General features: G+C 56.1%; 5 protein-coding genes across 5 annotated transcripts; 4 read left to right on the top strand and 1 right to left on the bottom strand.

Annotated features, from left to right (window-relative positions):
- Positions 1-1,754: 1,754 nt before the first annotated feature.
- On the top strand, positions 1,755-2,528 carry MYCTH_2126948 (uncharacterized protein; the record flags this gene model as incomplete). The annotated part of the gene is made up of 2 exons (XM_003663127.1): positions 1,755-2,267; positions 2,373-2,528. 2 exons carry the CDS (start codon positions 1,755-1,757, stop codon positions 2,526-2,528), a joined length of 669 nt encoding a protein of 222 aa, XP_003663175.1.
- Positions 2,529-3,274: 746 nt separating this feature from the next.
- MYCTH_2304728 (uncharacterized protein) lies at positions 3,275-4,482 on the bottom strand. The gene is made up of 3 exons (XM_003663126.1): positions 3,977-4,482; positions 3,593-3,760; positions 3,275-3,533 (listed from the first exon to the last, which is right to left on the bottom strand). The coding sequence occupies exons 1-3, from the start codon at positions 4,295-4,297 to the stop codon at positions 3,471-3,473; spliced, it is 552 nt and encodes a 183-aa protein (XP_003663174.1). The 5' UTR covers positions 4,298-4,482; the 3' UTR covers positions 3,275-3,470.
- A 90-nt stretch (positions 4,483-4,572) lies between these two features.
- On the top strand, positions 4,573-5,959 carry MYCTH_2304725 (uncharacterized protein). The gene is made up of 2 exons (XM_003663125.1): positions 4,573-5,340; positions 5,397-5,959. The coding sequence occupies exons 1-2, from the start codon at positions 4,816-4,818 to the stop codon at positions 5,775-5,777; spliced, it is 906 nt and encodes a 301-aa protein (XP_003663173.1). The 5' UTR covers positions 4,573-4,815; the 3' UTR covers positions 5,778-5,959.
- A 5,207-nt stretch (positions 5,960-11,166) lies between these two features.
- MYCTH_2304722 (uncharacterized protein) lies at positions 11,167-15,632 on the top strand. The gene is made up of 4 exons (XM_003663124.1): positions 11,167-11,628; positions 11,703-12,557; positions 12,741-14,376; positions 14,582-15,632. The coding sequence occupies exons 1-4, from the start codon at positions 11,368-11,370 to the stop codon at positions 15,103-15,105; spliced, it is 3,276 nt and encodes a 1,091-aa protein (XP_003663172.1). The 5' UTR covers positions 11,167-11,367; the 3' UTR covers positions 15,106-15,632.
- A 905-nt stretch (positions 15,633-16,537) lies between these two features.
- On the top strand, positions 16,538-22,462 carry MYCTH_2304715 (uncharacterized protein). Its single transcript, XM_003663123.1, has 5 exons — positions 16,538-17,660; positions 17,748-20,154; positions 20,218-20,563; positions 20,644-21,373; positions 21,457-22,462. The coding sequence occupies exons 1-5, from the start codon at positions 17,483-17,485 to the stop codon at positions 22,404-22,406; spliced, it is 4,611 nt and encodes a 1,536-aa protein (XP_003663171.1). The 5' UTR covers positions 16,538-17,482; the 3' UTR covers positions 22,407-22,462.
- The last annotated feature ends 202 nt before the right edge of the window (positions 22,463-22,664 follow it).

The raw sequence follows: 22,664 nt of genomic DNA, 5'->3' as shown, positions 1-22,664 counted from the left end.
ATGTAACCTCACCAGAGAACTGTCTTCTAATAATCCCCGGCTTTGAAACACCTCATGGCCAAGTTCAAAAGAAGCTTTTTTTCCCCTTCGCAGTTCATGCCCCGTTCGGCTGGAGGGGCGACGGGGGCGGGTGGGGCTTCCCAGCCCTGCTGTCCCTTGTTAGCGAGTCTGATACCTTCTATAACCGCGTATGCCCTGTATCAAGTCTAATAATAGCAACCACAAGCCCATCATCATCCATCAAGTAATCCGTATGGCTGCGGATACTAGCGTCAGCGCAGTACGGGGGTACATACTTTACACGAGAAGTAGGGTTCAAGCTTCATCACCACGAAGTTTGCAGTCACGAGAGATTTCAGCGCTCTTCACAAACATACAATCCAGCATCCAGATTTGGACGACCGCATTGGTGGCGATTGCTGAATGCAAACCAGACACCAAGCGTTTTTTTTCTTCTGTGCTTTTATTCAGCTTATTCTTTCTCTCGACCCTCCAAAGAATACGATGGAGCTGATATGCCACACGAGTTAAACGATACAACTGACGAGCAAAACCTGTTTCCAACAGTTGATCAGGGCGAGATCGAATCTACAAGTCTTTGCATGTGGCCCAATTTTGGCATTTATCACGGCTCGGGGACCACCTCCAACCGGATATGCGTCCGTTTCTCGGCTTAGCGCTCGGGGCACTTCTTGTCCACTACTACACTACCCTACACTACGACGGTAACACAAGACCTGAGAAGTTTGGGGGCCGGACAGTGCAGGTTCTCGTTGGATTGCAGTCAACCGGAAGACGACCCACATATTGGCGATTCGGGGGGCCCGGACCCGAAACCCCGGGGCGCGGAAGCCGGAGACGAAAAACATATATACATCTCCTTGGTAGCTTGCGTGTTGCGGCTTTTCGAATGCCCCTGCGAGTCAGAATGAACGACAATGCAGGACCTCTGTTCCCAAATCAGAGACGTTAGCTGCATCCTAGCCCTCGTTCGCTTGGGGTAGAGGTGAAGACCGATCTGATCTCCCGCTGATGATGTCTCGGATCGAAGTAAGGAGTTCCTATTAGTACCCAGCATTTTACTATCATTACGAGTGGCCGCCCGGAGCCGTTAGGGCATCAAATAGGCAAACTACAGGGGCGACTACAAGGGAGAATGTGGTATCCTGTAACTGCGAGAAGGAAGGACTTATGTTGCTATCTACCCCGTATACGAACCTGACTTGAATTTGGCTGATATTATGGCATCTTTGCACATTTTGAGGCCGTTCATGGTATTAGTTTTGCTGTCTTCTTTGCTTCTTGGTGGTTTTGTTGGGCTGCACTAGGCGTGTGTGGCTGATCGCGTTCATCGCGAGACCGATGGATTGAAGTTCGGATGATGGAGAAACGATCCATACACTATATGGAAGCCTTTGCTGGATCAGATGGTTCCGGTTGGTTGGCCATGGAGCGCTATGGTGGCTCGAAAATCGCACTTGAAAAAGGAAAGTTTGTGGATAGGAGTATGCAGCTACCTAACAACCTAAACAAGGGTCGACCTTTACAAACACCAGACAGAACAGCAGTGACTAGGCTGGTTCTCTCGCCGCTTACATACGAGTCCTCTGGGACAGCGGTTTATCAACCTAGTCGACGTTTACTCGTATGAACCATGTTGCGCAGTCGGAGTGAAGCTGACCAGGAAACGCGTTGTGCCTAAACCATCCACCAGAGCAGTTGTTCACCACAGATCAACGCAGGATAAAAAAGCAATGGCCATCATCACTAAGCGTGCGACCAATGTCCCTAAACGCTCGTCACAGCTATCGTCGTGGCTAGGTCAACCACTACATCCGCTGCTACCGGTGCGCCAGCCCTCTGCCCTGCCTGGCAGGCCCTCTACCTCCCGGCCCAGAGCCGCGACCGGCCAGTTCATCCGTAGGGGCGACGACGGGGATGGGGACGCGGACGAGGATAGAGACATAGACGGGGATGGCGACGCCGATTCTTCTTGCGTCGTATACGACCACCCCAAGGATGTGAATACGAGCGTCGTAGGCACAGAGTTTGACCCTCACACCAGCACCTCGATCATCAAGTCCGGAACGCTGTACCCATCGCCATCCACTATCATCCGGCCAGTCCAAGATTGTCTTGCACTCGCCCGGTACGAATGTCGGGGCAACGAGGAAATGCTCATCCGCACCTGCCAGTGGACTCGTCGCTTCCACATGAAGGCTACCGACAATAGGTTCGGCACCAACGCTGCGCTACGTAGCCTCAAGGTGAGATTGAAGACCGCCTGCAAAGCATACCACGCCACTGGTGTCATACCTACGGGCATGTCCGAGCCCGAGTAACTACTGCTAGCTCGCACCTGCGCGCCTAAGGGAGACACCAACGCCCAGGTCGATGGTTACCTGTCTGAACTAGGCCACCTGCACTACGGATCGCCCGCCCGCGGCCACGTTGCACAGGTCACGACCACCGAGGCCGGAGACGAGTCTAACGAGGAATTTGATGGAGAAGTCTACATCGTCCCCTGAGCATGTCCGCGCTGTTTTCTTCCTGTTTCTTTACCTTTTTTTTTCCTTGACCGAGGCTCTCAGCCATGATGAGAAAATGGTAGGTCCACGGACAGTGTAGAAACAGTAATGTAATTAACACCGGGTAAGGAGTATGTACATGGCCTGGTGAACTGGCATGACAGCGACCCTTGGCTGAGTGAACGAGAGATTCCCCATGTGGGCTACGTAAGCCGTGAAAACCACGACTTCAGCGGATCAGGTTCGGCGCGAAGCAGACTAGTATCTAGAAGCGTCATCCCATAAGGTGCCCAGTCCAGTTGGAACCACGGGATGACACGGCCAGACTTGACCAGAATGCCTGGGGTAAGATTAGCATTCTCCAAATGAATATCATGCACAGGAGTTGACTTTGAGCGTGATTATACCGTACACGAACATCAGATCCTGGGAGCCCTCCGGAATTGTTACCCCACGACGTCTGCAAAAGCCCATATCCGTATCGTATCCGCCCCGAAGAGACTCTCACAGATAGCATGCATGTACTATTTTGAACCCGAACCCATCAATGGGGCCATCATTAAAGTCACTGACTGAAGGTGACCACAAAGGGTATCCGGAAGAGTAGGGTAGGCAGTGGTACCGGATAACGCGCCCTACCTCCGGGCTACGGCCACTCAACCTGGAGGGTTTGGCTTTTCTGAGGGCTTCAGAAGACCGTCGCCACACGTCACGAAGTATCCACGCCCGATTAGGACATACCGTAATACTGGATGACACAAAACTTTGATTTCGAGCTACTGCAGCGCCCATCGTCTGACCGGTCTCCCGGATTCATCACTTTGGTTGACAATATTCGCCCGGCATGCCGGAATGAGTCAGAGACAGCTCCCATCTATTTGCCCAGCTGAAATATGTACAATCTCTCCGTCTCTCTTGACGTCCTCACCTTCCAGCCCATCTTCAGGAAAGCGGGTACGACGTCTGTGGAAGCGACTCGAGGTGTTTTCTGTGATGCTCGTTTGCCTGCGCCGCAGCGTTCAGTCGCATTCCTCTCGAAGGCGAGGACGAGGGGAAGAACTTACAAAGGGCAGCCCGCAGTACCCGCACGTGGCAATTTCGGGCTTGTCGGTGTTGATGTAGATCCTGGGGTGTCCAGTCGGTCCGCCGCCTCCGTCGCACGCCACAATCCTCTCGTGCGTCCACCGCACGGGCTGCTGGTGGATGAGCTCAATGGCGGCATAGGGTCGCGGCTAGGTTCCAGCATCGTCAGCATCAGCATCAGCACCCCGTCACCGGCACCCGATTGGAAGAAGTAAAAAGAGCAACCCCCCCCCCCCAAAAGATCCCCGACGACCCTTCCTCTGCCCTCTCTTCCAAACTCCTCCCCCCCCCTTTTTTTCCCCCAATTTCTCCTTGCAAGCAATACTGATCATCGGAGAGCAATCACAAGAGCATCAGAAACGCACCTGCAACTCAAAGTCCGTCTGCTCGAAGCGCGGCCCCGTCATGGCCTGGGCGCGGGGCCGCTGGGAGCGAGACCAGATCTCGGCGCGGTTCGGCGCCTGCGCAACGGCCGCGGGAGCCGGTCCTTCGGCCGTCGGCAGCGTCGTCTGCGCGTGAGCGGTGGTGCTGGTCGTGCCGGCCGGCGGCGGCGAGGGCGAGGCGACGTCTCCCTTGAGTTGGCGGGCGGTGGTGCTGAAGAAGGCTGCGTTGTTTGCTGCTGCCGCTCGCCGGGGCAGCGAGCTAACTGCCGCGGCGGCTGCCCCCCGCAGACGCGATACGTACATTGTCGTAGCTTCGGGGGTTCGTGGCGGACTCGGTAGGGGCGTTGGTGGTTTGCGGGACGGGGACCCGGGAAGCAGTTCAATCGAGGTTAGAATGAACTCAATTGGCTTGGCTCGCTGCTGGAGCTCGGAGCTGCAGGGAATGCTGCCGGGTGATTCTCGGCTCAAGTGGTAAAGTTGCAAGGCGACTGATGCTGTGGTCTGTGCGCATCGATAAGGCTCTTTCCCAACCCTCTGTACCGCTTACCTGATGCGGTTTGTTTCCTGGCGTGTTGTTCATCAGTTTTTCTTTCGAGAACGCGTCGCCTCGAGTCGTCGTGGAATTCGTTTCCATAAGGTGAACGAGTTACCGAGAAAAACGAAGGGGTGCAAGAAAGTTCAGATAATAGCGAGACCTCTGCTGAGGCAAATGCTTTTCTGTTCTGCCGGGAGTTTACTGCCAACCAAGACGCAGGGCTCAAAAATCTGTTTCCTTTCACTTCGCTCAATTTTTATAACACTCAACACCCATCAGCAACAACATGGCGCCCACTCCAGCATCGAACCTGCCAGTCATGGCAAAGCAACAGACCCCAAAGACAATGTCCTCTCGTCTGATGACGATGAAGTTTATGCAAAGGGGCGCAGCCGCAGCAGCCGCAGCAGCCGCGGATACACCCGATGCCAGCTCGCCAGCAACCCCGGGCAGCGATGATGGCTCGGCCAAGCGTCGCAAGACGTCCCACACACCATCAGCAGCCGGCTCGCCGGCGACACCGCTCTTCGACCAGCAGGCGATAAGGGCTGCGGTGGAAGAGGAGGAGAGGAAGAAGCGGGCGGCCATAGAGAAGCGCGCCGCGGAGCTGGGCGACTCGCACTGGGTGCTGGAGGGCGCGGCAAGCCTGCCACCGAGGTCATCTCGGCCGCTGCTGAACGTCGTCGAGGTTGGCTTTGCCCAAATCGACTACGCGAGCACGCCAGGCAGGGATGACGATGACGACCCGTTCGATCTCGGCGGCGTGTCCGGCCAGCCTCAGTTTCAGCGCTTCAACATGAAGAAATCGAAGGCAAGTTGAGGCCATTGAGCCTTTCAAATCAGGCTTATGCTGACGAGGTTCTCCAGGCTGCCAGGAAAGAGGGCGACGAAAGCAGCGGCAGCAGTGACTCGGACTCCGACTCCGGTTCAGATGCTGGAGAGGTCTCGGATGACGAGAATTCCTCGGAGGCAGCAAAGGCAGAGCCTAGCCGCGGCCGGCAGAGTACCGTCGGCAGTGCAGAGCGCAGGCGGCCGAGGTCTAGTATCTCGGCCAGGCGAGAAGAGGAGCGCAGGAAGGCGCAGCAGCTCGCCGGGAAGAGACGGAAGAAAGAGATCAAGTTGAACCAACTGACCTCCATCTCCTCAGCAGGCTCACAGGCATTCCAGCGGCCTTCCTCCGCCTTGTCTTGCCATGGGTGCGGGAAGCCCGGTCACAAAGTGGCTGATTGCCCGAAGAAGAAGCGTTGAAAACGGGATGCTACCGTGCTTCGCGCATGAGTGTGCTTATCCCTTCTGCCCCTATTCTTTTCCCTTGCCCTCGTTCCTCTCCGGCCCTGCCTTTCTCAAACAGAATTGATCACTCGTGCCCATCTTGTTTCCTTGATGGTTCAAGCGGCTCTACTTCTTGTAACCCTCATACTTGGGGTCCTGCTCAGCCTGCTAGCATGTCTCTCATTGTCTACTAGGCTTCAGATAAAGCCTTCCGGAAAGTCACCACGAACGCTGGACTTCGAAACACCCGGCTTCGTGCCCAGAGAGAGATGGGTGTCTCCCGGAAGGCTGCTCCAGCGGGAGATACCAAGTTCTCAGTACGGTTGCACGTCTCGGAATGTCAATCATTACCATTACAGCCCCCCCTTTCTCCGGTTATCTGCCCTACCTTTCTCGCAGAAGAGAGAAACTGACAAGGACGGATCCTGGTATTTTGTGACCGCAGGCTTATACTGACCGGACGGCCGCATTGCAGGAGAGTGCGTGACGAGACATGCATCAAGACAGGCTGAAGGAGCGTCAAAACAAAAAAAAAAAAAAAAAAAAAAAAAAAAAAAAGGGGGGGGGTTCCCTCAGCCCGATTTTTCAAAGTCTGGTCCCCAGCAGCAAGTCGAATGTGAGCAGTGTCTGTCAATGCGCGGAGCCAACTAGTTCCGAGGTCGTCGGAATTCATGGGGTGCATCGGATGGTTGAAAAAGGGGGTGGGGTACGATGGTTAGGGCAAGGAAAGGAAAAAAATTTGGACTTTATATCGACGCCCCAGGCAGAAACGGCTGCATGCAAGCTGCCCATTTTGCCGCGGCCTTCGGATGATCAGCCGCGTGGGTGACGAAGGCTGGGGCTCTGCGCTCTTCTGGCAAGGACGGGCTAGCCAGCCGTGCCGTGCCTGTCGAGCCGGGTAAAGTCTGCTGACCTTTGGTGAAGCTGTTTGGGAATTCCAACATTGCGGTCCGCGGGACTTGCCTTTGCCCTTTTGGGATAAAGGTAATTTTTGCTCAACGCTTTTGGATCGACTCGGCAGCGCAGCCGTGCCGTTTGTCTCTGAGGGCGGAAGAATGCGGGGAGATCGCGCTTCTCCTTCCCGCCAAAGGAGCTCGTTGCATATCGCAGCAAGCCAATTACTCGATATCGGTCCGCATCGCCCCCTTGGATATGCAGCTCGGCCATGACCGACGCACTCTCGCCACCGGGATGATCTTCCCCTGCGCGCGCGGGCTAGGTGGACGGTGGGAGCCCCTTTTCAGGGAGCGTGCACGTCATGCACCTGGCGCTCAGACGCATTCAGGCTTGCGGCATCGGGATCCGGCACCATATAGTCGGCATCCCCGAGCTTGCGGTCATCGTGGTTTGCTTGGGTTGGAGGTTGCATGTTCAGATCGGGTTCACTACAGATGTGGACATGCTTAAAGCGACGTTCCTAACCGGGCCGCATATTCCCGATCAAGGGCTGCTGCATGTTCCAAGGTTTGGCTGCCACCTCTGGCCCTCGTCCGTGCGCGAAAGCCAAGGTTCGTCAAGAAGGAATGGAAAAGCGGGAGAAGGGGACATCATCCGTGTGTGACCCAGCTTTGGGCCAGCTTTGGTTCGGCTTACCCACACGTCACACGGGCCCATCGGCGACTGCGAACCAGCCGCACCTTGACGGTCCACGACTGGGTCGCATGAGCTGTAGCGTCATGTGTTCTACGGCGTGTATACATGCTCACCAGACTTCAACGTCAGACATTCCACCAGAACACCGGCTGGTCCGTAGGATCTGGCGATGCCGTGTGTCGGGTCAACATGGGAAGTTGACGTTGCCCCCCCTTTGTTTCACCAAGGTCGTGGCGCCGGCTTCCTTCCGCCCCTGTATCCGGTGAAACGGCCCTAGCCAGTTGGAGTGAACAGTGTCTTGTGTGTTCATGTATGTACTCTCTGTACGTGCGCATATACTTGATGAAGCCCAAAAAGATGGTGCATAGTAGTGGGAGAATGAAACCATCCTCTACGGAGCCATTCTGGACCGGTGGAAACCGGTGGATCAGGACTTGTGAATCAGGCACAGCGAACACCCTGACGGTTGCGGGTCTTGGCGGAACTGAGGATCCATCGTGTGTGTTGGCATAATACGATGTATGGAGAGCGGGTAGATGCCATTTGTTGGGCGGGATAATATGTGTTTTCCCGTTTGCAATGGAGCCGGGAAGACAACGAGCTATGTATTTTCCCGGTCGAGGGAGAAAGGCTCTTGACGTTGTGTTGCAGAAAATCACGCGGCCGCAAACGCCATATCCCACGATGTGAAGCCCCTAGAGGAAAAATGATGGCGGGGCAGAGCAGGCCGATTGGGGCGTGGAAGCGGCGACACGCCGTATCCATCTCGCGTCAGACTTAGCCCTGATTAACCTGGAACATCTGGTTCGTTTTTTTGTCAAATTGGTCGGTGAGCGGATGTTAACGTGGGAAATGGAACAATACCTGCTTGCTCATTGACGGTTGGGGGAACCACGAATAGGGGGCGCTACTCGGTCGCTCATTAGGTAGTCTGTCTGTGTGATACACCGGGCTAATGGCTATTGCGAGTTTTGCGAGCTCTATCTAAATTCGGGGCTACGTAGAGCGTTTGAGGCATCTTCGTGAAATGATGCGCCTTGTCTGGCACCCGGTTGTAGGTTTAAGCTGACAGTGATGCAATACAACGGACGAGAAGGCGGTAACGAAGACAACAGGGTTTAGCCAACGGTTAGGTTTCTAGGTAGTAGGTAGTTAGATTTGCTTTGTGCAACTTCGCTGTCTAGCACATGCATGTTACCGTTAACCACGACGATAATTAACCGGATATAAGATGGCTTAACAAGTGGTAGTTGATGCCGGTGGAGGTCAAATGTGTGATGCCGCGAATCGACCGAAATGACGGTGCATGCAGGTACCGATGACAGCACGTGCAGCAAGCTGCAGCCCCGAGTACGGAATGATACGTACTGTACCTTACATAGTTACTACACCTGCCCTGGCTACTTTTAATCCGTAGCCACCTCCGATGCCTATGGGCAACTCCAGGTACCCAAATACAAAACACATCAGACTTCACAAGGGGCCTGATCCAAGAGACAATCTTCCTACGTAATTTGACAAGGCAATGTTAAAAGTACTATTAGCATATAACTACAGGGGTGGATAATGTATGTATGTACATACATACAAAGTGTGTAGTGTACCTGAACCTTTCTGTTTCGGGCAAGATGCAAATGGATGGATTGCAAGCCGCCGAGGCATGATCTGCAGCTGCTGCTACGTCAGGTACATACACACCTGACTGTATTTTCCGCGGCGTGGCGCCGACAAGCCATCGAAGCGCCGGCCGCTTTCCTTGGCCAGCTAAGCCTTCACTTAACGACGGAGCTCACAATAGAGCAATACCATACGTGGAAGTTGCCCTGTGGAAGAAGCGGTTAGAATGTGACTCGAGAAGCTGACATGTTTGAGAAGTTAGATACGCACCCATGGGAAATAAGCGACGGCAGCCAAGGACGAGGCGCTGGTGAAATGCTAGAAGAAGATTGGAAACGAACGATTATCGAAGACCAAGGATGAAACGGCCTCAAGAGGGAGCGGACTTGATCGATTTTAGGTTAAGCAAGTTGCCCAAAAAAGGGAAGAAAAAGAAAAAAAGAGAAAATAAAGAGGAAGACAAAGAACGCCGCCACTGTCATGGCTACTTTAGTCTCGACGGTAATATAGGGTAATGCATTACCGAGGTACACCCACTGTAGGTAGGTCGCCTAAAGTCGGGCCCAGGCTGAGGGCATGACCCTCCAAATGCTCTTGCATGCTCTTTTTATTAGTGTAATGGGCCTAAATTAGTTTTGTGGCTGGGCGACACGCCTACCTCTACGGATATACACTAGGACAGGGTATCACGCATCGAGGTACAGTACATACCTACGTAGCAATCTTCTATGCGTATGTTTGTACATACGTCCATGAGCGGAACGCGACATGGCTGAGGACTTGCTCGAGCTAGAATGCCGACTCGCATTATATATAACGTTACCTGCTAGTGATACGAATAACAGGCTGAGATCCTACCCTGGTCGACAATGCTGGAGTTTGTTCGTTACCTCAGTCTAACCTCTCGTTCTACCAAACAGCCATACTAGTCGTCATCGTGGCAATATCACACACACCGCATCACATACACCACCACCTTCTTTCCTGTAGACGTGTCCAGTTTATTTGCTCATTTAACGATGTCTCTGGATCAACTGTTCTGGCCCGAAAAGGTCTCGATCGCTCAGGGAACATGTTCTGCCGGGCCCTTGGCAGTGGGCGGTGGGAACGGAGGCTGGCATACACTACACTAGTTACTGGGTACTCGCTGTCAACAAATCTCCATGGAAGGAAAGGGGCATCCGAACTTTAACCCTCGGATCCGTGCTTACTTACACCTTGATGGGCCCTACCCCCTTTTTCGTTCAATGCCAGCGTGGTACTCCGTACTCCATAACTTAGTCAATCAATGCTTTCGAGCTTGTCCACGCATTGCTGTTGCCCCCTAACCATCAAAGTGAATCCGGCACGCCTGCAGATGAAGCCCTCTGCGGTCGCTGGTGGAACTTGATAGCCGCCCGAACCCCGACAATTGAACTACCTACGGAATAGAGGTAGCTACTCTGGATGTACCTAGGTATGTACAAGTAGAGCACTGTACGGACGTACATACATACTATTACATTACACTGATTTCTCGCTCCCCACCAGTTCACAGGCGCTGCGTAAGAGCAATCATCTCCGTCTGCAGAGGCTTGCGCTAAGCCGCGCCCAAGGTATATAAAGAGCCGTGCTCGCCGGGCTACCCTGGACACTTCCGCTCCCCATCCTCCCGGCTTGCCGTCCTATGATTTAGCGCTCGTTCCACACAAGTCGTCACTGAACCTCGCTCATTCTCTCGCGCTCTCGCGTTCTCTCGCCTCTCGCCGTTTGGGTTGCACAGCTGCGACAGCTTCAAAACCACACCAAGACCCCGGGAGGACCCCTATAGACGGACAACGGTTTACACTACTAGCTTCCCCGTCCTACCGGGTACGAGACGACCCAGCCGGCTTTTCTGGAATCCAACTCGCCGGAAACCATTCCTTAGCGCTGCATCGTTCCCCACAGGTCGCACGGACGCTACCAAGCTAGTGTACGGATTAGTTACGGATTACGGAGTACCATTACCTTACTGGCTACCGCTGCAGGGCCGCTGCCGCTTACTCTGAGTTACTGTGCCGTCATCCTGCCGCTCTCCCCCAACACGGTCTCGGCCAGTCGTGCCCGTACCCCACCACCCTCAACCTGCAGCTCCGTTGCGAAGAACAACTCGATTGTGCAAAACCTAGCCTAGGCTTCTCGGGTTGGTGGCGTACTGGTTACTTTCCGAGCCGCCTCGCACCGCCGGGCGGAGCTCGATTCACACGCAAATCGGTTTATTTCTTGAGCTGAGCCGAAGCCGACACCGCCACCCAAAACAAAGCGATTCAAGGTAGATACGTACAGTACATACAAACATACAATACCTGGTCAACGCCCGGCACGCAAGCTTGCCATGGCCCCCCCGAGTCCCGAACCGCAGTCCTCGGCGGACCCTCCCATCCGCCGCGAAGGCGAAGTCGTGGTCGTGACGGACCGCTTGGAGAAGCCGTCTCTGGACGACCGGTCCTACCGCGTCATCCGCCTCCCGAACCAGCTCGAGGCGCTCATCGTCCATGACCCCAAGACGGACAAGGCAAGCGCTGCCATGGATGTCAACGTCGGAAGCTTCAGCGACGAGGACGAGATGCCCGGAATGGCCCACGCCGTCGAACATGTCAGTACATCCTCCTCCGTCCTGTTGACCGGACCAGAATCCCGCGCCCCCGCCGAACTAACTCTAGGGTGCAGCTCCTCTTCATGGGCAACAAGAAGTACCCGGTGGAGAATGCTTACCACCAGTACATCTCGGCCCATTCTGGCCTGACCAACGCCTACACGGCAGCAACGTCCACAAACTACCACTTCGAGGTCTCTGCCAAGCCGGGCAACCAAGAGGAGCCCTCGGCCACGAACCCCTCGCCGCTGCTCGGCGCCCTGGACCGCTTCGCCCAGTTCTTCATCGAGCCGCTCTTCCTCGAGAACACGCTGGACCGCGAGCTCCGCGCCGTCGACTCGGAGAACAAGAAGAACCTGCAGAACGACCAGTGGCGCCTGCATCAGCTCAAGAAGTCGCTGTCCAACCCCAAGCACCCCTTCTGTCACTTCTCCACCGGCAACCTGGAGACCCTCAAGACGGCCCCCGAGGGCCGGGGCATCAACGTGCGCGACAAGTTCATCGAGTTCTACGAGAAGCACTACTCGGCGAACCGCATGAAGCTCTGCGTCCTCGGACGGGAGCCCCTGGACGTCCTGCAGACCTGGGTCGTCGAGCACTTCTCCCCCGTCAAGAACAAGGACCTTCCGCCCAACAGGTGGGACCAAGAGGTGCCCTTCACCAGGGAGCTGCTCGGAACCCAGATCTTCGCCAGGCCCGTCATGGATACCCGCGACCTCACCCTCACCTTCCCCTTCATCGAGCAGGATCACCTCTACGACTCTCAACCGAGCCGGTATATTAGTCATCTCATCGGCCACGAGGGTCCCGGAAGTATCATGTCGTACATCAAGTCCAAGGGTTGGGCAAACGGCCTGTATGCCGGGTCCTGGCCGGTCGGCCCCGGCACTCCAGAGGTCTTTGAGTGTCAAATTACCTTGACAGAGGAGGTATGCAAGGAGTTGTTGCTCTCTCTCTCTCTCTCTCTCTCTCTCTCTCTCTCTCTCTCTCTCTCTCTCTCTCTCTCTCTCTCTCTCTCTCTCTCTCTCTCTTCCTTTGTTTCTTTTCTCACCTCCCAGGAAAATCATTGGCAACCGGTTTGGGGCGTTTCCCCCCGCTGACTCCCACTGCAGGGACTCAAGAACTACAAGGAGGTCGTCAAGGTCGTCTTCGAGTACATTGCTCTCCTGCGCGAGACGGAGCCGCAGGAGTGGATCTTTGAAGAACAGAAGGGACTGGCCGAGGTCAACTTCAGGTTTAGGGAGAAGACGCAGTCGTACCGTTTCACGAGCAAGCTCAGCTCAACCATGCAGAAGCCGCTCCCGCGGGAATACCTGCTGAGCGGGTACAGTCTTTTGCGCAAGTTCGACCCGAAACTAATCAAGGAGGGCCTCGATTGCCTGCGACCCGACAATTTCCGGATGACCATCGTATCGCGCGACTTCCCCGGGAAATGGGACAAGAAGGAGAAGTGGTACGGAACCGAGTACAGCTGCCAACCTATCCCCGACGACCTCATGGAGGAGATCAAGAAGGCGGCCGCCAGCGGGCCCCAGACCCGGACGGCCAAGCTGCACCTCCCGCACAGGAACGAGTTCGTGCCGACCAAGCTGGAAGTCGAGAAGAAGGACGTCAAGGAGCCGGCGCTGGCACCCCGCATCGTCAGGAACGACCCCCTCGTCCGGACCTGGTTCAAGAAGGACGACACCTTCTGGGTTCCCAAGGCGACCCTGATCATCAGCTGCAGGAGCCCGGTAGCCACCGCCTCGGCGGCGGGGCGGGTGAAGTCCCGCCTCTTTACCGATCTCGTCAAGGACGCGCTCGAAGAATTCTCGTACGATGCCGAGCTGGCCGGCCTGGAGTACACCGTAACCCTCGACTCGCGCGGCCTGTACATCGAGGTTTCGGGCTACAACGACAAGCTAGCCGTCCTGTTGCAGCACGTGCTCGTCACCACTCGCGATCTCGAGATCCGCGACGACCGGTTCGCTATCATCAAGGAGCGCATCAGCAGAGGGTACCGGAACTGGGAGCTCTCCGCGCCCTGGACTCAGATCGGCGACTACATGTCCTGGCTGACGGTCGACCAAGGCTACGTGGTCGAGGAGCTCGAGGCCGAGCTGCCTTACATCACCGCCGACGCCCTCCGCGTCTTCCACAAGGAGCTGCTCTCCCAGATGCACATGGAGATCCTCGTCCACGGAAACGTCTACAGGGAGGACGCCCTCCGGCTGACGGATATGGTCGAGTCGACGCTGAAGCCTCGAGCCCTCCCAGAGGCCCAGTGGAAGATCCGGCGAGGGCTGATACTCCCGCCCGGGTCTAACTACATCTGGAAGAAGAAGCTCAAAGACCCGGCCAATGTCAACCATTGCATCCAGTATTTCCTTCACGTGGGCTCGAGGGATGACTACAATGTCCGGGCGAGGGTGTTGCTCCTGGATCAGATTGTGCACGAGCCGTGCTTCAACCAACTCCGCACCAAGGAGCAGCTCGGCTACATCGTCTATTCGGGCACCTGGACCAGCGTCACGCAGTACGGCTTCTACTTTGTCATCCAGAGCGAGAAGACGGCACCGTATCTGGAGACCAGGATCGAAGAGTTCCTCAAGACCGTGGCCACGATGCTGGAGGAGATGAGCGAGGAGGAGTTCGAAAGCAACAAGCGCAGCATTATTGACAAGCGTCTAGAGAGACTCAAGTACCTGGAGCAAGAAAGCAACAGACATTGGACCCACATCCACTCCGAGTTCTATGCTTTCGACAATGGTGAGGGTTTTTTTTTTTTTTTTTTTTTGTCGGATTGGGCCATGCCTCCCTTCCCCCCCACCCCTTCCCCTCTGCCCCTCAAAAAAAAAAAAAAAAAAAAAAAAAAAAAAAAAAAAAAAAAAAAAAAACAACATCTCGTCATCCATAAATTGAAAGAAAGGGGGTGTTGTGACTCTCAAAACTGACAAAACTCTCAAATCTCCAGCTCCCCAGGACGCGGATCACATCAGACCGCTCACCAAGGCGGACATGATTGAGTTTTTCAACGAATATATTCACCCCAACTCACCATCAAGGGCGAAGCTGGCCGTTTACCTCGAGGCCCAGGCCAAGAGCGACGTATCAACCAAGGAGATTTCTGAACTGATCAAGACGCTGGAAATTGATGAAGCAGCTTCTGCCAAAGCGGCCTCCGACCTGCAGGCTCGGCTGAGCGCGGCCGACCACGACGTAGAGAAGGAGGTCGCCGGTCTCCGGGACTATCTCCTCCACGATTTGAAGGTACCTGAAGGCAAGATAGACGCGGCATCCGAGGCGTGGAGGGAAATCCATGCCAAGCACGGCCCCGGAAACGATGTGGTCAAGGACGCCGAGCCTCCTTCAGCAAACGGAACGACGCCGGTCTTCATTGACGATGTCAGGTCTTTCAGGGCCAGTCTCCCCGCTAGCAATGGGGCGAAACCTCTGAAAGACCTTAGCGTGTATGAGGATTTGGAAGCAAAACTCTGATGTTCCATCCTACCTTCTTTCTCTCTTGTATTTCTCCGCTTTTATTTTTTTTCTTCTTCCTTCCGTGCCAGCGCCTTGAATTGGCGGTGGTTGGAGAATCGCGCGGCAGAGGAGGTACGGCTACTGTGTAGCACATCAACGCAAGCGTCAGCTCATAGAGGAGGGGACGGGGATAGAAGACTCGGAACTGGTGCAGAGCCGGGCCGGTAGGCAGGCCCGCAGGCCCCTTGAGGCAACCGGAAGACTATGCAATTAATCATATGGGACAACGCTGAGTTCTATGGCAAGGTCAAACCGGCCGTGTGGGAAGGATGGGCATGTTAGACGCGCTTTGTTCGATGCTGTCGGTTCTTGTCTCCTTGCCGGCAAGACCTAAGCCAAGTTAATTAATGCAACCTCCTCACACCTGCTGTAATCATTCAAAATCCTCCTGGGGTTGAGACAACGACCGGCTGCTTCTGAATTGTGAATACAGGCCTGCCATTGTCCCCTGACCTCTCTCTCTTTCATTCATTTCATCTCATATCTTTATTCTTTTCTTTTTTTTTTTTTTTTTTTCGCTGCGTCCTTTACTTATATAGTGTCAACCGAGTAAAAAGTTCGCCGGGCCAGGAGTAGCATATATGGCGGCATTGACATATTACAGGCAATAGTGGCTTGATCCCGCCATTGCTCTTCCATGATACAGAGGGGGGGGTGTCCACTGGCTAGCTCCCGGGCTGCTTGGTAGGTTTGCAAAATCGTTGGTGAGACGTGTACTGGTTACAATCGAAAGAGCTGACGGACCTTTCTGTCCACTTTCCCCTTTCTTTGTTTTGCCTCTTCTTCCTTTCAACCTCTTTTCTAAGAGCGGCATTTTGGCAAAGGGCAGGTGGGGCTACTTTTTCCTCTCTCTCTCTCTCTGTCTGTAGGAGGGCAAACTGAGTGAACATGGGGTGGGGCAATGTGGATTGGATGTCTGATTCTTCCAAGTTTCCGGGCCAGGTTATTGTGATTTGTGCCCTACTAGTGGAACAATAACAAGTGCCACTGTAATTCCCATGTTTCACTGTCAAAGCAGGACGTCAGTGCAGGTGCTAACGCGGGCTAAAAACCTGGGCTTAACAGTGCGAGCACGGCTGTGGAGGTGTGAGGTGGGGCGCGATCAAAGATCAAGAGAGCAACAACCAGGCAGGTTCTTGAGCATTCCATTGCGGCACGCCGAGGTTGTTGCATCAGCATACGATGGCATGGCATTCATCTTCCTAATATGGATTTCCTCAGCAAACGAGCTCAGACGGTCTCATCGGTGCCTTTGCAAGGAGCAAATATGGTTCTGATGCCCAGCAGCATACCCACCGAGAGCCTAAAGATTACCTAACCAGCACCGTGTAGAAGCGGTGTTGCTAGCACGGACTTCTCTTTCCCATCCCGGATCGAAAAAAAGGAACCTTGACGCAGTAACTAGAGAGTTTTAGAAACGTGCAACAAACAGTTTTTGCTCTAGCCGCGTGCTTGCGTCGCACGAGCTCCCCTTCCTAAAGAGCTGCGTGTCACACTCTTTCAAGGGAACACTCGAACATCGCCAGTAAATCTGGTGTCCTTTCGAGATAGCGAGGAACGGCGCCTGCGCATGCTGACGCCGTGCTTCGCCGCTCGCCTCTGACCGCGGGTCTGTTTGTTGGTCCTGGTTCGACGAATGCACCGCACAGGCTTCTCTTACACCCAGACTTTAATCCGCTCGGCTTAGTGCCCCCCTCCGTGACTGCCGTCACTGCCAGCTCGCTTGTGCCAGTGCCTGGTTTCCCCAACGAACACCAGCACCTGGCCACTTCTTCCGCCGTCTTCGCCGCCCACCTTGCGTGCGCTTCCCCGCCCACCACCAGACCTAAGCGACTAAGCCATTCCTCGAGCTGCACGGGGCAGCTCGCCTTTCACCACGTCTTCCCTAAAGAAACGGAGGATTACCCGCCAGTCGACCAGGGAGCACAACAAGCCCGAGGACTTGGTGCTGCCCTCCACCGAAGTAGACACCGATCCCGCCTTCTCCTTCTCTGCCGCCTCCGTCTCTGGCCTGAGCACGCCTTCTGCCTTGCCCCGTGCCGACTCGCTGCCTCCGTCCGGTGTGCCGCCCCGCCTTCAAAGCCAGGGCGCCTCCATTGCCGATTCCCCGTCTTCCGCCGCGAGCTCTCCCTGTGCTGGCTCGGCCGACCTGTCGACCGAGCTCGACCGGGATCCCGACCTCGTCGACGGCTCGACCTTGCAGCTGCCGGAACACGGACACGGACCGGCAAGGGATCAGTCGCCCGTTCACCAATACGTCCGCCGAGCTCTAATGGGGGGTGCCGCCGATTCTCCCCATCGGTCCTCCTCTCCCCTCAAGCGCCGAGCACCCAGCATGGAACCAGAGCAGAACGTTGCGGAAGGGAGGGAGGACGTGGATATGCTCACAATCACGGAATCTCAAAGGACAGAAACGGCAGATGGGCCGAAAGAAGAGCAGGGCAACCAGGAGGAGACTGAGGCCCCAGAAAATCCTCCGCCCGACAAACAGGCAGAGCTGCCCTTACGAAATGGTAATGCCACGCCGCCACCGCCTCCGCCTCCGCCTCCACCGCCGCGACATTCTCGCTTACCATCTTGCGCTGACTGTGTGAGGACAGACATCCCGCCGCTCGACCAACAAATCAAGACGATCGAGACCCTCGTGCAGGCCTTTGCTGAGACCCCCGTGAAGGAGGGCGACGAGGCATATCTCGTGTCTCGGAAATGGCTCGCCAAAGCTCAGGCATGTCGTTCGGATGCAAAGCACGCCAGCAAGGAATCCTCAGACGGGTCACCCGGGCCGGTCGACAACTCGGATATCATCCAAGCCATCTTCACAGACTCCACCGGCGAGCGCTGCGTCAAGCTGAAACCCGGCACGGGCATTGAGGATTTCGAGCTCTTTCCAAAGGACGCGTGGGATCTCCTCCTTTCGTGGTACGGCTTGGCTGCCGGCCAGTCGCCCATTGTCCGGGTCGCACACAACACGGCACCAGACTCCGTGAGCATCCCGACCATTCAGTTCGAGTTCCATCCTCCGGTGTTCACCATCCACCGGATGTGGTCTGCGAACAGTCCCATTCCGATTGAACAGGAAGTCAAGCTCAAGAAGCCTGCGCCCCCCGTCATAGTCCAAAGCACATCCTCTAGTTACCACAAATTCTTGAAGCAGGCCAAGAAGCTTGTTGGCGTGGCTCCCGACAGGAAAGTTCGCGTGTGGAGGCTGCTCCAGACCATTCCAGCCACAGAGCCCACCTCGGAGCCGTCGGGGATCAAGACGCCGCCAGATTCACCCGGCCGTGGTCACGGAGTTCTCACTCAGGCTCCATCTACCCCCGGCGCCTGGCCCGAAATGCTTGTCGACGTGGCAACGTTCTTGACCCTGGAGAAGGACGTCGAACGCGGCCTGGTTGACAGCGAGGACACCACTACTAATCCTAACTACAACGGAAGGAAGAACCTGGCGTTAGTAGGCCTTGCTGTTGACCAGACGCTTGTTCTGGATGAGCAGATTGATCGTGACGCCTTCGTCTCCAACTATCGAGGCGGCACCGTCAAGGATAGAGCTCTAGCGGCCCGAAGCAGCTCGACAGGCCTCGTGGCGCAACGCGGTAATGCCAGCGGACGCAGCAGTCCCGCACCTCAGGGGGCCCTCACAAGGGGCCGGGCGCAGCAAAAGCCAGGGCGCACCTTGGGCTGCGTCGGTTTGCAGAATCTGGGCAACACGTGCTACATGAACTCGGCGCTGCAATGTGTGCGGAGCGTCGAAGAGCTCACAAAATACTTCCTCACACACGAAGCGCAGAAGGAGATCAACCCGGACAACCCGCTCTCTCACAATGGCGAGGTTGCTGCCGCCTATGGGCGCCTGCTGGAGGAGATCTACAGGGACCCTGCTCCCGGCTCCATCGCCCCACGCCATTTCAAAGCTGTCATCGGGCGGTATGCGTCGGCCTTTTCCGGATACGGCCAGCAGGACTCTCAGGAGTTCCTCGGTTTTCTCCTCGACGGGCTTCAAGAGGACTTGAACCGCATCAAGAAGAAGCCCTACATCGAGAAGCCCGACTCCACAGACGATATGATCAACAATCCGGAGGCGGTCCGCGAGATGGCAGCCAAGGTCTGGGACATCACCAAGAAGAGAGACGACTCGGTCATTGCCGATCTCTTCACCGGCATGTACAAGTCTACCCTGGTGTGTCCCGTCTGTGACAAAGTCAGCATCACTTTTGACCCTTTCAACAACCTTACCCTACCGCTTCCGGTGGCCAATGTCTGGTCTCGTAGCGTCAAGTTCTTTCCCCTAAACGATGTGCCCGTCGAGATTGTTGTCGACCTCGACAAGAACAGTAGTATCAGGGCTCTGAAGCAGTACATTGCCGTGCGGGTCGGGGTGCCCGCTGAGCGCCTCTTTGCGGGCGAAGAGTTTCACTCCAAGTTCTTCAAGTTCTACGATGACGGGTCCGCAGTCTCTGACGAGATCCAGTCGAGCGATGTCGCCGTCGTGCACGAGATCGAGGCAGCCCCTACTAATGTTTACGGCCCCAAGAAACAGCTGGCGCTCAACGGCCGGCTGGCGTCACCGTCGCAAGACGAGGACGATTCCTCTCCGGTCGAGGATCCCCGACTGGAGCGCATGCTCGTCCCAGTCCTGCACCGCATCGATCCCTCGGATCCTTCGGCCAGGAAGCGTTATGTGCGCAAGAGCGACACCGCCCTTCCTCCGCCGCACTTCATCGTCCTAACGCCGGAGGAGGCGCGTGACTTGGAGGCCATCCGCCGCAAGATCCTGGAGAAGGTCGCCACCTTCACGACTTGGTCCAAGCTGTCGGCTCCCGAGGACACGGATGTGGCCGAGGGCACGGACTCGGAGATGGTGAACACGACTGTGTCCGATGCAGATTCCGCGGGCGATTCCAAGGTCGTTGCCAAGTCGGTGGAAGGAGAGGACGACATGGTCGACGTTACTATGCGTGACGCCTCTGATGCGCGTAACAACACCTCCGCCGCTACGCCCGTCGAAGAGTAAGTCTTTTACGCCAAGCCCCTGTATATCGACCGAGCCAAGGTTGCTGACCCTGTTCCCAGGACACCAAAGGTTCTGAAACGTTTCAATAAGAGGCGGCCCAAGTGGGTTAACCCTGTCGAGTTCTTGGATCCCGAGCTGCAAAATCTGTTTGACATGAGCTACTTCTACGAGTCGGGCACAACCGTCCCCACCGGCTGGACTTCCACTACGGATGAAGGCGTTTTGCCGCGGCTGAGCTCCAGGCTGCCTAGGGTGGCCGCCTCGGACATCGAGATGCAGAGCCCCGCAACCCTGGATGGTTCCGACGAGAGTGGCAGCGAGGGATCCGGTAGACTGCCGGCCACTGTTGTCACTCGCATGGCCGAGGAGTCTAGCGACGAGGACTCGGAGTTCACGAGGCACAAGGTACGTGCGAGTCCCTACCCCGGAAGGAAGGCCGGATCGCAACTCGACTGACAGCGCTGTGTGTGCCTATCGCTTTCCAGAACTTCCACTCACGGCCAGGCAATCAATTTAACGGCCGCAAGAGAGGTGGGAAGCACAAGACTTACGGAAAGGGTAAGGGCCGTTTCAACAAGCAAAATCGACTTTCCCGCGGCAAGCAGCCGGCGGCGCAGCCGGCGGCCGTCGAGATGCCCGAAGAGTCCCTTCCCACGGGCGCTCTGGTCGGCCTGGGCGAGGGTATCGTAGTCGAGTGGAGCGAGGCTGCCTTTGACCTCGTCTTCGGTGGCGCAACGCCCGATGAGATGCGGGGTATGAAAACGTATCTCAAGGTTCCGACGTTGGAAGACCCCGGCCTGCAGGCAAAGCAGAAAGCGCGGCAGTTGCGTAAGAAGCATGGTATCGCCCTCGACGACTGCCTGGACGAGTTCGAGAAGGAAGAGATTCTCTCGGAACAGGACACGTGGTACTGTCCTCGCTGCAAGGAGCATCGCCGTGCGAGCAAGAAGTTCGACCTCTGGAAGACACCGGATATCCTCATTGTCCACCTCAAGCGTTTCAGTTCTAGCGGGTGGAGGCGGGACAAGCTGGACATTCTCGTCGACTTCCCCGTGGAGGGTCTCGATCTCACAAAGCGCGTCATCAATAAAGAGGAGGGAAAGGAGGAAGTTTTCGACTTGATCGCCGTGGACGACCATTGGGGCGGCCTAGGCGGCGGCCACTACACGGCCTTTGCCAAGAATTTTATCGACGGCGAGTGGTACGAGTACAATGGTGAGGTCACCTTTTCTTCTGCATGCCAATTCCCATGGGGGTTCGCGCTTTGCCGCTAACACGCACCCGTTTCTTCTCTCCAGATTCTTCGGTCAGTAAACAGAAAGACACCTCTCGCGTGGTTACCTCGGCAGCGTATCTCCTGTTCTACCGTCGCCGCTCCAAGGTCCCCTTGGGCGGTCCCAGGTTCCAGGAGATCTCCGACCGTTTCAACCAGTCCGCCCTCCGTGATGACGCGTCGGATTCGGGGGAAGGCGAGCGTCTCGGCCAAGGCTCCTCCCAGCGTGGATCGCCGAGCGCTTTGACCGGAGCCGGTCCAGCTCTCCTTCGGGAAAGTCGTGGTTGGGATAATAGTGGTAGACGTGCTGCGTCGGAGCGGCCGTCGTACCGGGGCGGCAACAACGACGACGACGCCGACATGGGTACGACCTGGAGTAACCAGGACACTCTGCACAACAGCATTGAGGGTGACGGCGAGGATGAAGGGATCGGCCTGTCAGACTACGACACCGCGGGTATGGCGGGCATGACCTCCATCATTGGGCCTACCAGTTGGAGTTTCGGCAATCTCGTCGAGGGCAGCAAGCCCGGTTCCGAGGTTGGCGGTGGCGACGACATTGCCAGCGACATTGCGCAGAATGACGGATCGTCGGTCCAAGGCGACATGACCGACGTGTTCGACGATGCTTCGGGGATGGAGCACCTGCTCTCGCGGGATCCCGAAGCCGACTATGTTGGCCCGCCCGAGCCGACAGCGCCGGTTGTCGGGTTTGTGGGCGACGACGAGTACGGCATCCCGCCGCCGCCGTCGGCAGCGGACCAAGAGTTGATCGGCAAGCTTGCCGAGCAGGCGTGGGTCGATGGAGAGGTCCACAAAGTCCCTCCTGTGGGTGATCTCGGCGTGATCGAAGACGATCAGGCGAGCGACAAGGTTGCCGAGATCCATGTCGACGATCCGGAGATGGAAGACCAAACGACGGCGGCTGCTGCTGCTACTGCTGCTGCTGCGCCGGAGGGTAAGTCGCCCGCTTAGAGCGGCAAGGCGACATCTCCCCATAGGCGACCTTTGAATGGCGACCTAGCTACGCCTACGAAGGAGGCTGATGACTCCGGAGTGGCGTGCTACGAACGGATTGGGAGCCTGATCATGCCCGGCAAGCGGGCGCTGAAGGATGGCAGTGGATGGGGTCGTCTTCGATTATGAGGCGTCTTGGTTGCTGTTTACCTTTTTTTTTTTCCTTTTTTTTTCCTGTTGTACCGGCATTTTTTGTCCTTCCTTCTCTGGACATTG

The sequence above is a fragment of the Thermothelomyces thermophilus genome, chromosome 3, assembly GCF_000226095.1.
Source record: "Thermothelomyces thermophilus ATCC 42464 chromosome 3, complete sequence".
Classification (NCBI taxonomy): Eukaryota; Fungi; Ascomycota; class Sordariomycetes; order Sordariales; family Chaetomiaceae; genus Thermothelomyces; species Thermothelomyces thermophilus.
This window is presented reverse-complemented; position numbering and strand designations above follow the sequence as displayed.

Coding starts and splice junctions, on each gene's coding strand:
- MYCTH_2304728 (XM_003663126.1), bottom strand. CDS start 4,297: ATGTACGTATCGCGTCTGCGGGGGGCAGCCGCCGCGGCAGTTAGCTCG. Junction 3,761..3,976: donor AGACGGACTTTGAGTTGCAG/GTGCGTTTCTGA, acceptor GCTGGAACCTAG/CCGCGACCCTATGCCGCCAT. Junction 3,534..3,592: donor GGTACTGCGGGCTGCCCTTT/GTAAGTTCTTCC, acceptor GCTGCGGCGCAG/GCAAACGAGCATCACAGAAA.
- MYCTH_2304725 (XM_003663125.1), top strand. CDS start 4,816: ATGGCGCCCACTCCAGCATCGAACCTGCCAGTCATGGCAAAGCAACAG. Junction 5,341..5,396: donor TCAACATGAAGAAATCGAAG/GCAAGTTGAGGC, acceptor GAGGTTCTCCAG/GCTGCCAGGAAAGAGGGCGA.
- MYCTH_2304715 (XM_003663123.1), top strand. CDS start 17,483: ATGGAACCAGAGCAGAACGTTGCGGAAGGGAGGGAGGACGTGGATATG. Junction 17,661..17,747: donor AGAGCTGCCCTTACGAAATG/GTAATGCCACGC, acceptor GTGTGAGGACAG/ACATCCCGCCGCTCGACCAA. Junction 20,564..20,643: donor CGGAGTTCACGAGGCACAAG/GTACGTGCGAGT, acceptor ATCGCTTTCCAG/AACTTCCACTCACGGCCAGG.
- MYCTH_2304722 (XM_003663124.1), top strand. CDS start 11,368: ATGGCCCCCCCGAGTCCCGAACCGCAGTCCTCGGCGGACCCTCCCATC. Junction 11,629..11,702: donor TGGCCCACGCCGTCGAACAT/GTCAGTACATCC, acceptor TCTAGGGTGCAG/CTCCTCTTCATGGGCAACAA. Junction 14,377..14,581: donor GTTCTATGCTTTCGACAATG/GTGAGGGTTTTT, acceptor TCAAATCTCCAG/CTCCCCAGGACGCGGATCAC.